This window comes from Triticum aestivum, chromosome 4A (assembly GCF_018294505.1).
Source record: "Triticum aestivum cultivar Chinese Spring chromosome 4A, IWGSC CS RefSeq v2.1, whole genome shotgun sequence".
In the NCBI taxonomy this organism is placed as follows: domain Eukaryota; kingdom Viridiplantae; phylum Streptophyta; class Magnoliopsida; order Poales; family Poaceae; genus Triticum; species Triticum aestivum.
In genome coordinates this window covers 744380201-744392599 of record NC_057803.1, presented here as the reverse complement: position 1 = coordinate 744392599, position 12399 = coordinate 744380201, and the positions used below count along the sequence as shown (strand labels likewise).

Sequence of the window (12399 nt, the reverse complement as noted above, 5' to 3'; positions counted from 1 at the left end):
TTCAGTCGGGTGAATGTACCAGGTCAAAGTAAGGTTGTGTCCACTAAATGCATCAGGTCCAAGTATGGTTGTATTGGATGAAAGTACCAGGTCCAAGTAAGGTTGATTTGGGTGAATGTAACATGTCCATGTATGGTTGTGTCAGATGAATGTACCAAGTCAAAGTAATGTTCAGTCGGGTGAACATACCAAGTCTAAGTGCGGTTGTATCTGCTAAATGTATCAAGTACAAGAACAGTATTGTCCGATATACATGTCAGGTCCAAGTAGGGTTGTGTCCACTTAAATAGACGGAGATGATATGGCACTAGGATGCATCGAACTCCACCACTATACCAAGTCCAAGTGCGATATATGTGTGTTAGAATGGGCCGATGTGAGGCAATCCGACATCACCCAGCGAAAAAACGAGAGGGATAAAGAAAGAAAGAGAGCGATAAATGGTTCGAGTTGTTGATCATTGTCAATTGGGGACGGACATCTACTTCTTAAGCAATGTGGGATTTGGTAGAGGAGGCTTCTAAATTGCCCTATGTGATGGAACTGTTTCCTAGTCGCCGATGCCGCCGGTGCTGATGCGCACTATCCTTAGGACGGATATAGATAACATCTCCAGTATTTTTACCGGGAACCGAAGCTTTCTTAACCCGCCATTATGAACATCAGCGAAGAAGCTTGATGACCAGGGAAAAACCCTATATCGGGCTTCCTCGTGCAAATCAATTTATCGGGCAAACCATTTTATAGTTTTTTAATTAACTTTATGGTAACTACCAATCCATCGGAGCTAGATCTGGTGTCCTCCTCCTTCACAAGACCATCCCATTCGGAGCTAGATGTTTATCATCATAGACCTTACTGATCTCATTTCCTTGCCAAGATCACCACAAGTTCCCCACACCGCAATCACGCCAAGGTTCTTCGGTCCGCTAGTGACCAACTGATGGAGATCCACCTTGGGCTTCATGTCCTCTCCTCAATGGCAGCAAGCCTTGCTTCCTCGATGCCAAACATTTTTCGCACTAGCAAGGCTGCCCTGATCTTCTGCAGCAGCAGGGTTGGATCCGGATGAACCTTCCCTGATGAGGCAGTACCTCAGGTTTCTACTGCTGGCATCCTCAACCTCTGGCCTTAGCTCCTTCACATCTATGACGATGTGGCGTCGATCACATCTCGGCATCTTTGGCCTTAATATCGAATGAATTACAATCGATTGGCTTTTTTATATTGAATGAATTACAGTCGAATATATGCTTTGTGTAGCTCACATAGTGATTCACCAGTCACAACAAACGTGCCAACCAATGCTCTCGACATGTCACTTGAACGATCAGACTAATCAGCTTTCCTCGTATCCGTACCAAAATGTAGGGCGTATATGAGGCACTGCTACCCAATCCCTGATTCACTACCTCCCTGAAGATTCCGTCACCCCCAATCCATCGTAATTCATAGGGATGGTAGCCATATCAATAACTAGCATAGAACCCGCCAACAACTCAAAAAATCATTAGCTGTGGGCGTTCCATGTTCCCGGATCAAGTTCAGAACTCATTATAAATGTGTACCAGGAACACCATATGAGGCTTATATGTATCTGGAAGTAGTTCATAACACACCACAAATAAATACCCCGAACACCATGTGAGGTTAATATGTACCTGGAACAAGAATGACGGTTGTTACCGAAACAAGTTCATGACTTACCACAAATGTGTACCATTTGGGGCTCATACGTACCTAGAACAAGGATCACTGTGTGTTCGTAGAACGAGTTCAGAACTCACCGCAAACATGTAACCAGAACCCCATCCGAGGCCTATATGTTCATGGAACAAGAATGACTGTTGTTCCCTTTTGTTATCTTTTTTTATGACTTGTGCTTGGCTGTTTAGGAGAACCAGTCATCCCCTCCCTCTCATTTGGCCCTTGTTCGGCAATTGAGGTAACCCTAAGCTACATTGTTTTGCTGATATTCGTGAACACAATAATTATTGCTAATGAAAGATTAGTATTTTGGACGTCGACCATTTATAACAAGTACTAGTATGCTAAATGGATATCATCGTAATTTGACCAAAACAACTTCACCCAACCCCCCGCTAGCCCTCCCACCATAGTTTAAGATATAATATTAGTAACATAATCAACATTTTGGACGTAGTAGTAGAGAACAATACATCCGTTCAATACATACGATAATTATTAGTTCTAATACATGGACGTGGTACTTTCGTATGCCGGTATTCTTGTTCGTAATCACATTCGACCAACTTGATGGATAACTTTTGAAACTTAAAACTTTAAAGCAGGTGTTTGATTAGGTTATCTCGTGATACAAATACACGATCTTGCAAGCTGATGGATCTAAGAGGTTGTTTGGTTGGCGGTCGCACCTTGCCACGCCAAAGGTGCGGCGCGCCACAGCTACCTAGGCTGCCGTTTGGTTTCCTAGTAAGGTTAGGCTTGCCACAACCTGCATTGTGTTTTGCAGCAAATTTTCTCGCCAAAAGTGTGGCGCTGGTTTTGGCCGCCACACTCTGCGGTGCGCCACAAGTGTGGCTGGATAACTGTGAAAATTTAAGACACCAACCAAACAACCCCTAATATAACGAGACATAAATAAACGGTACACTTAACGGACATCCTAATAAACGGTACACTTAACGGACAGCCTGTAATCAGACTTCATATGCAAAAAAAGAATTCTTTTTTGAAAAGGGGGACATCCCCGACCTCTGCACCGGAGAATTGCATACGACCACCTTTCTTAAACAAGCAAATAGGTTCAAGCACAAGTCTAAAAGTCTCCAACAAAGCTGCTCACAGAGAGCTAAGGAGCAAAAAACAAAAGCCATAGCCAGCCGACAAGAGAAAGACATGAAAACTAATTGCCTATCCTATTACATGACCGTCATCCAAACCGGCTAAAAATATCCCGTGCTACCATCTTCCATTGGATAGATCCAGTAACCAAACGCTCCCTGGCCTCCGTCGGAGTGAGTAATGACCACATACGGATCAACGCAATGGCCCGGAATATAACCTGCAAAAAATGAGTATTTGATATTCTGTTAAAGACTAAATCATTTCTGCAGTTCCAGATAGCCCATAATAATGCACGTACTCCTACACGAATGTGTCTCGCTGTTTGGGGCTCAATCTCATCCAACCACGTTCCAAATAATGTGTTAATATTGTGTGGAGGAGTAATATTAAAGGCTATGTTAACTGATTGTCAAAGAATTTTTGCCATGGGAGAATCGAGAAAGAGGTGCTTGATTGTTTCATCTCTGTCACAAAAGCTACACCGAGGATCTAGTCCAGTTGCGTTTAATCAAGTTATCCTTAGTTAAAATGACTTGTTTATACACAAACCACATGAACACTTTAACTCTCAAGGGAACTTTGACATGCCAAACATGTTTCGACGTAGAAATATAACTAGAATTAATAACACTCAAGTACATTGATTTGACCGTAAATTCTCCATTCTTAGTAAGTTTCCAACACAACTGGTCTGGACGTTGAGAAAATTGAACCTCCATTAGTCTTCTCACAAGATGGAGCCAAGCTTCCCACGGTTACCGGCTAAAGCTCTCCTGAAGCTAATATGTAAAGGCACGGACTGACATACCGTCTGAACGGTTGCATCTCTTTGTTGAATAATGCTATAGAGAGTAGGATACTGAATCGCCAAAGACGTATCCCCTAGGCAGGTATCCTCCCAGAATCTTGTAGAAGTACCGTTACCGAAAAGCACCTTGGTCCGGTTAAAGAAGAGCGATTTAACTTTCATCAGGCCTTTTCATAAGGGCGAATTCATCGGCCTCACTGTCACCTGGGATAAGGTCTTGGACTGAAGGTACTTATTACAGTAAGAGAAAACAAAAAAAAGCCTCAACACCCGTCCCTAGGCGTTGTGGACTAGTAAAACCAATACAAACGGTGTATGGATGCACTCGGGATGCTTCCAGACAAAGCAGCACAGCGATCCGTCGCGTGACGTGACAACACAATACGTCCATCTAAGATAAACAAAAAACAAAAAAATTTATGGAGCAGAGCAGCGGTCGCCCCAGCTGTGCGGGACGGAAGCTAGTTCTTTTTTATTATTAAATCAGGCCGACATGTCATCTCAACGCCTCGGGCTGGGGGGAGGAGAGGTGAAGGTGGTGCTGGACTGAAACCTAAATGTACAGCGACAGCCTAGGCCCAGCTCGGTTTGAATTGACGCTGACCGCCCGCGTTTAGCAAAGAACTAGCTTACTAATAGTTTGAACGCTACAGTGGTCAGCGCGTATCCCCACGAGGACCATTCTGGACCAACGGCCATGATAACAGGGTGCCTAGGCCCCCGGGAGCTCAAAATCCGTTCTCAATGAAGATAAACGACGTAGTCAAGGAATTGAATGCCATAAAGAGAGCATGCGAGGCTCATATGGTTATCCATGAATTTTGAGCAACCTCTTAATCCAGGCGAGCAATGAAGCGTTACGATCATCTTTACAGCCCTGCGGTTGCCAGTTGTTATCCTGTGGCTGGCCTGTGATATTATGGTCTGGGAAGCCTGTTTTGTGGCTTTGGGGTGATTCTGAAGTCAATATTTCCATTTTCATCCATTATTATATGTTTGTCCAGTATATATGCATTTGTTTCTATAATATGAAGTATCCATTTCCTTGAAGTTGTATTGTCTTACTCTTTAGCCTGAAAGAAGTGCTGCTCTGATTCGGAGCGCTAAAATTGAAGGTGCTACTCTCGTCGCAATCTGGTTGCTTCTCAGATTCTTGTCATAAAAAATCAGCTCTTTGGTTTTCATAGTATGTATGTATGTGTATATATATTATATATATATACACACATATATATATATACACATATATACACACACACACACACACACACACATACATATATATATATATATATATATATATATATATATATATATATATATATATATATATATATATACTTTGGCTGGACAAATGATGTCGTTCTTGTGATCTTGTCATCTCCAGTCCTCTATTTTCTTTAACATGTCCAAACCTCTATGTAAGTTAGTCATATCTTGCAGCGCTGCTTTGATTTCGGACCCAAGTGCATGAAATTTGGTGAAATCTTGCCGCCATTGATTGCTGCCTGAATATTGTCAACGCAATCTGTGTCTCTGCCTCTGCCAATATTCTCCAGCCTCTCAATTGCAAAACACAGGGTTTGTTTTGTCCGTTCATCTTTAAAATTTTGATTGTAAATGCTTTGCATAATATTATATTGATAATTATGAAATCACAATAAATTTATGAATACGAACTCAATGGTATCAAGTTTATGCACATAACCTACATATTATTAGATTAATTTATGGTCAAAATATGTGAACAAGCTAATTTTGAGTTATCGGTACTACAATTGAGAGGGGTAAGAAAAGATTTGCATGTATTGTATGGCACATGTGGTAGGTAAGCATCTAGAAAATATGGAAAAAAAAGAAAGAGAAAATATTTTGAGGCTAAACAGAGCACCCGTATAAACCATCATCACTGCCTTTGTGGCCTGCTCCTCTTCAATTCGACCCAACACTAATGTGCCCAAAAGTTGCCCTAAAGTTGCCGGCGGGTGCGGCGCCTGGAGCTGCGGGTGGTCTTAGAGACCGCAAAGGAGGGCCACCGTTTGAGCCTGGGGCGCACGGCCACCGCGTGAGTCGAGCTGTTCCTCCCGGCGAATGAGGTGAACATTCTTTTCTTGCAAATCCCCTCTCTTTCAATGTGGATCTTAGGCAGCAAAATTAGTGGACCTCAGTCCACAATAGCTTTAGTTTCTCTGCAATTCTCCAAAATCGGCGAAGCTCAGTCCGCCGCAGCAGTAATATAATCCTGAATCTGCATTGCTTGCTGACCATCATTCTTTTAATTTGTTTCTCTTTTCTTTCCATGTATGTGTATGTATGCAGTATGCTCAGTGCTCATTTTTTTGGTTTGACCGAAAGACGGAGGAGCTCCAGTGAGCTTCCTGGAAGCAACCTGAAAGAAAATAAATGAACCATTCATTCATTTGTTTTGTAAAGTTCAGTCTATTGTTTGGGCTTCTGGACCACTTTTGCTGTGAAGGAAGATGAGAAATCAGTCGTTTTCCCATTTGCAAAAGACAACGGCGTGCCCACCCACCCCCCCACCAGGAAAACCCAGTCAAGGGGAGGGCAACCGGATGGAGACGGTGGCCACCGGAAATGACGGATCCCGCGGAGCACAGTGTGCGGACAGGAGAAGGCTACGTAGGCATTAAGCTGGTAGAACAGGCTTTGAAAGGTCAGACAGGGATTGGCAAATCATTGTGGAACCTTGGAATTCAACCGGACACATCATGTAGTTGGGTTTCTCTATTATTGCCTTGTCTTGTTGAGCCGTTGTTTGGGAATTCTTGCCTTCACTCATCTCCTGCAGCCTTGCCTCATCGCTGTGCCGGCTCCTACAACGCTGATTCTCATTTCTTCGTCCGTGTAAGCTCACCACTAATCTCCTCTGTTTTCCTCTACAAATCTGGCCTTTTACTACTGTATTATCTATCTTCCTTTTTGCACGGCTGATCTATATTGTGATTTCCCAATCCAACAGGTGTTCACCCGTTTGCTATATTCACTGATTGTTTCTACCTTTGATCCAGAAGAACTTTCATTGCTATTCTATTATTTATTCAGGTTATTTCCCATGCTCAAAATAGTATTCTTAGTTTTCACTGTTGTCCACTGATTTGATCTGCCAACAGTTTTTCTTCTTATCGCCACTGCAGTTGGCTAATTTATCTCGTGATTTCCTACTCCCAACAGGTTTTTCACCCATCACTGGATCTAGAAGCAATTCCAGTGGTGGTCTTTCAATCCATTCAGGCCATCCCACACACAGAAAATCAAAAAAAAATAAAAATTATTGCTATAGTGTTTGCCCCCTTTTTTTTCATTGTCCATCTTTATGAGTCGAATTTGTTCTCCTGTTTTCCTCAATTCCTCTGGAAACTCTCTTTTAGCCTAGTGGCCCTCACCTTAGAAAAGGAGAAGTCTGCTTAGGAGAAGTCTGTTATTTTACCTGTTTCTCGTAATTAGTCTTTCTACATCCAAGATCTCTTCATCCACAAAACAAACACAACTCCCTCCCTTGTCCTATACACCCAAAAAAATAAACCCTATAATCCGATGGAAGTGGCATTAGCTACTGCTGCCTTAAGCGTAAGCTTAAAATTGGCTGCATCGCCGGCCTTAAGGAAACTCCTTTCTAATGCTTCAACATACCTTGGAGTCGATATGGTGCGTGAGCTCCATGAACTGGAGACCACTATCTTGCCGCAATTCGAGCTGTTGATTGAAGCAGCAGATAAGGGAAACCACAAGCTCAAGTTGCACAAATGGCTTCAGGAACTCAAAGAAGGTTTCTACCTGGCTGAAGACTTGCTGGATGATCATGAGTATAACCTCCTCAAGCGCCAAGCAAAGGGGAAGGATTCCTTGCCGGCCAATGCCTCCTCCATCAGCAACACTTTTATGAAGCCTCTGCGTGATGCATCAAGCAGGCTGTCCAATCTGAGCTCTGAGAACAGAAAGCTAATTCAACATCTGAATGAACTGAAGACCACCCTGGCGAAAGGCAAGGACTTCCGTAAACTGCTTTGCTTACCAGCTGATTATAATGCAGAGAACCCTCCCATATCATCATCTGTTGTTCCTGAGACCACATCAATACCACCTCTGAAAGTGATTGGCCGTGACAAGGATTGTGATCATATAATAAAGCATCTTACCAGGACAACTGCTAGTACTGATTCTAGTATAGCTTTGTACTCGGGTTTAGCCATCGTTGGAGCTGGAGGCATGGGAAAGTCCACCTTGGCACAACTTGTTTACAATGACCCGAGGATAAACGAATATTTTGCTGTGACAATGTGGGTAAGCATCTCACGCAAACTTGATGTCCGCCGTCATACACGGGAGATCATCGAGTCTGCCTCTCAGGGGGAATGCCCACGCATTGATAACCTTGATACTCTGCAGCGCAAGTTAACAGACATACTGCAAGGATCAGGGAAATTCCTGCTTGTGTTGGATGATGTTTGGTTTGAACCTGGTAGCGAAAGGGAATGGGACCAACTGTTAGCTCCTCTAGTTTCCCAACATACGGGAAGCAAAGTCTTGGTAACTTCTCGACGAGATACATTCCCACCTGCTCTTTGCTGTGAAGAAGTGTGTCCTCTGGAAAAGATGGAGGATGCTCAGTTCTTGGCACTCTTCAGACACCATGCATTCTCTGGACCAGAAATCAGAAATCCACAGTTGTGTAAAAAGCTGGAAGGTTTTGCAGAGAAGATTGCTAAAAGGCTTGGACAATCTCCTTTGGCGGCAAAAGTTGTGGGTTCTCAGTTGAAAGGGAAAACAGATATATCTTCATGGAATGATGCTCTAACTTTAACAATTGACAAATTAAGTGAGCCCATGGCAGCTTTGTTGTGGAGTTATAAGAAGTTAGATCCATGTCTGCAAAGGTGCTTCCTATACTGTAGCCTATTTCCAAAAGGCTACAGGTATGTCATTGATGATTTGGTTTATCTTTGGATGGGTGAGGGTCTTTTTGATTCCTGCAACCAAAACAAGAGAGTGAAAGATATTGGGAGGGATTGCTTCAAGGAGATGGTCTCTGTTTCATTCTTTCAACCATACGTTGGCCCGTATTATGTTATGCATGATCTCCTTCATGATCTGGCAGAATCACACTCCAAAGAAGACTACTTCAGATTGGAAGATGATAAGGTGACAGAAATATCATCCACTGTTCGACACCTATCTGTTCGTGTTGATAGTATGATGCAACACAAGCAAAGTATCTGCAAGCTACATCATTTACGCACTATTATCTGCATAGACCCCATAGTGGATGATGTACGTGACCTTTTTAATCAGATAATACAGAATTTGAAGAAGTTGCGCGTGCTATGCTTGTCATCTTACAGCAGTAGTAAGTTGCCAGATTCTGCTGGTGAGTTGAAGCACCTTCGGTATTTGAATCTTAAAGAAACACTGATTTCTGAATTGCCAAGATCATTGTGTACCCTTTACCACTTACAGTTACTTCTGTTAAATGGTAAAGTTAAGAGTTTCCCTGAGAAACTCAGCAATTTAGTGAAGTTACAACATCTTGAATCGAGCTTCAAAGAAGCAATTCCTAACATTGGCAAGCTAACTTTGCTTCAACAATTAGGGGAATTTTCTGTGCAAAAGAAAAAGGGATATGAGTTACAACAGCTCAGGGACATGAACGAGATTCATGGCAGTTTAAGGGTCACAAATCTTGAGAATGTTGCTGGGAAGGATCAAGCCTTAGAATCAAAGCTGCACAAGAAAAGTCAACTTGGCAGCTTAGAACTTGTATGGAGTTATGAAAATAACACAAATGCAGAGGATAGTTTACATTTGGAGGTTCTAAAAGGCCTGATGCCACCGCCTCAGCTTAGGGATCTTACAATTGACGGTTACAGATCTTCAGAATATCCAAGCTGGTTACTTGATGGTTCATATTTTGAGAATTTGGGATCTTTAAGCTTTAATAATTGCAGCGCATTACAAAGCCTACCGTCCAATAGTAAGCTATTTGAGAATTGCTCTTCACTTTTCCTCAGCAATGTGCCAAACCTAAAGTCATTACCTTTTCTTCCAGTAGGCCTTCGTTTTTTACATGTAGACAATTGCCCACTGCTTATATTTATTTCCAACGATGAGATGGAACATCATGATCAGAGAGAGAATATCATGAGGACAGACCACTTGGAATCACAGTTTCGTTTAATCTGGCAGGTGGATTCAAGATCACTTATTAGGTCTGTACTCCCGAGGGAACATTCAGTTCTGAAGCAGTTGTTGACACTGATGCATAGTGATGTGACACATGTTCAAAACCTTGAGAGCGCTCTACAAAGAGAGAAGGATAAAGTATTGGTGAAGGAGGATGTCATCAAGGCATGGATATATTGTCACGAGCAAAGGATGCGACTCACATATGGAAGTAGCATTGGGCTGCCACTTGTTCCACCATCAGGACTTCGTCAACTTTATCTTTCTTCATGCTGTATTACAGATGGAGCTTTAGCTGTTTGCCTTGCTGGCCTAGCTTCACTGAAAATTTTGTTCTTAGTAGAGATTATGACTCTAACTACACTCCCTTCAGAAGAGGTCCTCCAACATTTGACAGAACTTTCCAGCTTGTCCATCTATGATTGCTGGTGTCTCAGGTCGTTAAGGGGCTTACGAGCTGCTACCTCTCTTTCATGTGTTGATTTGATTTCCTGCCCTTCTTTAGAGTTGGCATGTGGAGCAGAATGCTTGCCATTATCACTTGAGAGGCTCAGTATACAGAATTGTGTGTTTGCAGCTGACTTCCTCTGTACTGACTGGCCACACATGAATGATATTGTCATACGGAATTGCAGAAGTGCCGGATGCTTGTCTGTTGGTAGTTTCACATCTGTTAAACGTCTGTCGCTGGAGTGCTTGCCAGATTTATGTGTGCTCGAAGGATTGTCTTCCCTGCAACTTGACCATTTAAGTTTGATTGATGTTCCAAAGCTCACCCCTAAGTTTATCTCACAGTTTCGAGTACAGGACTCACTTCATGTTAGCAGTCCTATAATACTCAACGACGTGCTCTCAGCTGAAGCTTCCACAGTTCCAGAATCTTTGACTCTTGAAGGCAGCAAGGAACCATTCATTTCATTTGAGGAATCCGCAAATTTCACATCTGTCAGGAGTCTGAGATTCTGGGATTGTCAAATGATTTCCCTGCCAACAAATCTGAAGTGCTTCTCCAATCTGAAGAGTCTAGACATCTATGGATGCCCCAACATATCATCTTTACCAGATCTGCCATCATCCCTCCGGCACATAAGCATACGTTCTTGTGGTGAGCTCTTGATGGAGAGCTGCCAAGCGCCTCATGGAGAAAGTTGGCCAAAGATCAAGCATATCCGCTGGAAGGGTATTAGTTGAAGTGTGATTTAGATTCCCACTTGCAAATAAACGGAAAGGTAAAGTAGCTTGTGTCGGCCACGTTTTCACCCAAAGTTCATGGGCATTTAGTTTTTCTGTTATCTTTCAGATACTCAATTTGTTTCAAAGTTTTATTCATTTGTTTACTTCAAATTAATAGCAGGCCCATGTTTGTGTGCCTTGCAGCAACCTGTTACGAGGTGGAGTTTCTTATTGTTCGACTGTTTCTTCTCACTCTACCAGCTCCTGTGCTGTAGTGCCACTATCACTAGCGGTGGATTCTATACTCGTGTTGCCAGTTATCTTTTTTGTTCTTGCTATTTCATTGACGGAACAATTGCCGAAAGTAGTGTCTGATATGCATCTTTTATTGTTGTATTGTTCTGCTACCCTCTCCTGGAGCCCGTCGTACTATCAGATTATACGAATTGTAATCTTTATCTCTTGTGTGCACACACCATGTAACTAAAGTTCTGTTTTATGATTTACTCCCATAACAAGTTATGTGATTTATTGCAGTACTTGAGTTTGGTATCTGGTACAGTGTTTCATGTGCCACGGCCAGTTTTCTTGCATGATAAAACTTTTGTTGGATCTGCTGCTTATTATAGACTGATACTCCCTTAATCCGGAATTACTTGTCGGAGAAATCAATGTATCTAGATGTATTTTAGTTCTAGATACATCAATTTCATGACAAGTAATTTTGGACGGAGGGTGTATACAGCTAGATCTTGATGGTGAATATTAAGGAAAGGAGAGCGAACCGATCATCCAATTCGCTCCGATGATCCAGGCATGGTTTAGTAGTCAAAGCAATTTCCTCCCTTTTGATACAAGTTTTACAATAGTTGGCATTATTTACAGCCGTTCGTTTGCCTCAATCTAACAGCACACATATACGTAGTACTCGGTAGTACCTGGACAAAAGTATTCGAAAGTACTGGCCGGTACTAATGACAATGTAGGGACACCTTTTCATCTAGGGGCATTTTAGTCATAGGAAAAATTAATTTGCATGCCCATCTCGTCCAATGCTAAACCGCCGCTCCTCTCGTCCAGTGAAAAACCGCCACCATCGTCCTTCCCCTCACCCATCACCATTACAACCGCGGCATCTCCTCCTTAATTTTCTAACAAATATCTAACTGCTTCATTATTGAAAATTGAACTTCTAGTTGTTTTTGAACCGGGAACATCATTTTTTTAATTAAAAAATTGAACCATTCCTTTCTTTTTAACATGAACTTCTTTTGGTCTTTGTAATAAACATCGGACCGCTCCGTTATTTTTAATTTGGAGTTTTTTTTTTGTTGTTGTAATAAATATTGAACCGCTCTGTTAGTTTTAATTTAAACTTCTATTTTTAGAAA

The 12399-nt window shown here is 42.2% G+C and overlaps 1 protein-coding gene and 1 pseudogene across 6 annotated transcripts; both read left to right on the top strand.

Annotated features, from left to right (window-relative positions):
• LOC123084532 (probable LRR receptor-like serine/threonine-protein kinase At3g47570) overlaps positions 1–4462 on the top strand; it is a 58420-nt pseudogene extending 53958 nt beyond the window's left edge.
• A 1799-nt stretch (positions 4463–6261) lies between these two features.
• LOC123088537 (putative disease resistance RPP13-like protein 1) lies at positions 6262–11542 on the top strand. Of its 6 annotated transcripts, XM_044510744.1 has the most exons (5): positions 6263–6502; positions 6618–6700; positions 6830–9626; positions 9705–11064; positions 11213–11542. In XM_044510744.1, the coding sequence occupies exons 3-4, from the start codon at positions 7193–7195 to the stop codon at positions 11024–11026; spliced, it is 3756 nt and encodes a 1251-aa protein (XP_044366679.1). In that variant the 5' UTR covers positions 6263–6502; positions 6618–6700; positions 6830–7192; the 3' UTR covers positions 11027–11064; positions 11213–11542. The 6 variants fall into 6 exon arrangements, with proteins under 6 accessions (XP_044366678.1, XP_044366677.1, XP_044366679.1 ...); XM_044510743.1 differs by having other exon boundaries at positions 6262–6502; positions 6618–9626; XM_044510742.1 differs by having other exon boundaries at positions 6262–6502; positions 6618–9626; positions 9702–11064.
• The last annotated feature ends 857 nt before the right edge of the window (positions 11543–12399 follow it).

Coding starts and splice junctions, on each gene's coding strand:
- LOC123088537 (XM_044510741.1), top strand. CDS start 7,193: ATGGAAGTGGCATTAGCTACTGCTGCCTTAAGCGTAAGCTTAAAATTG.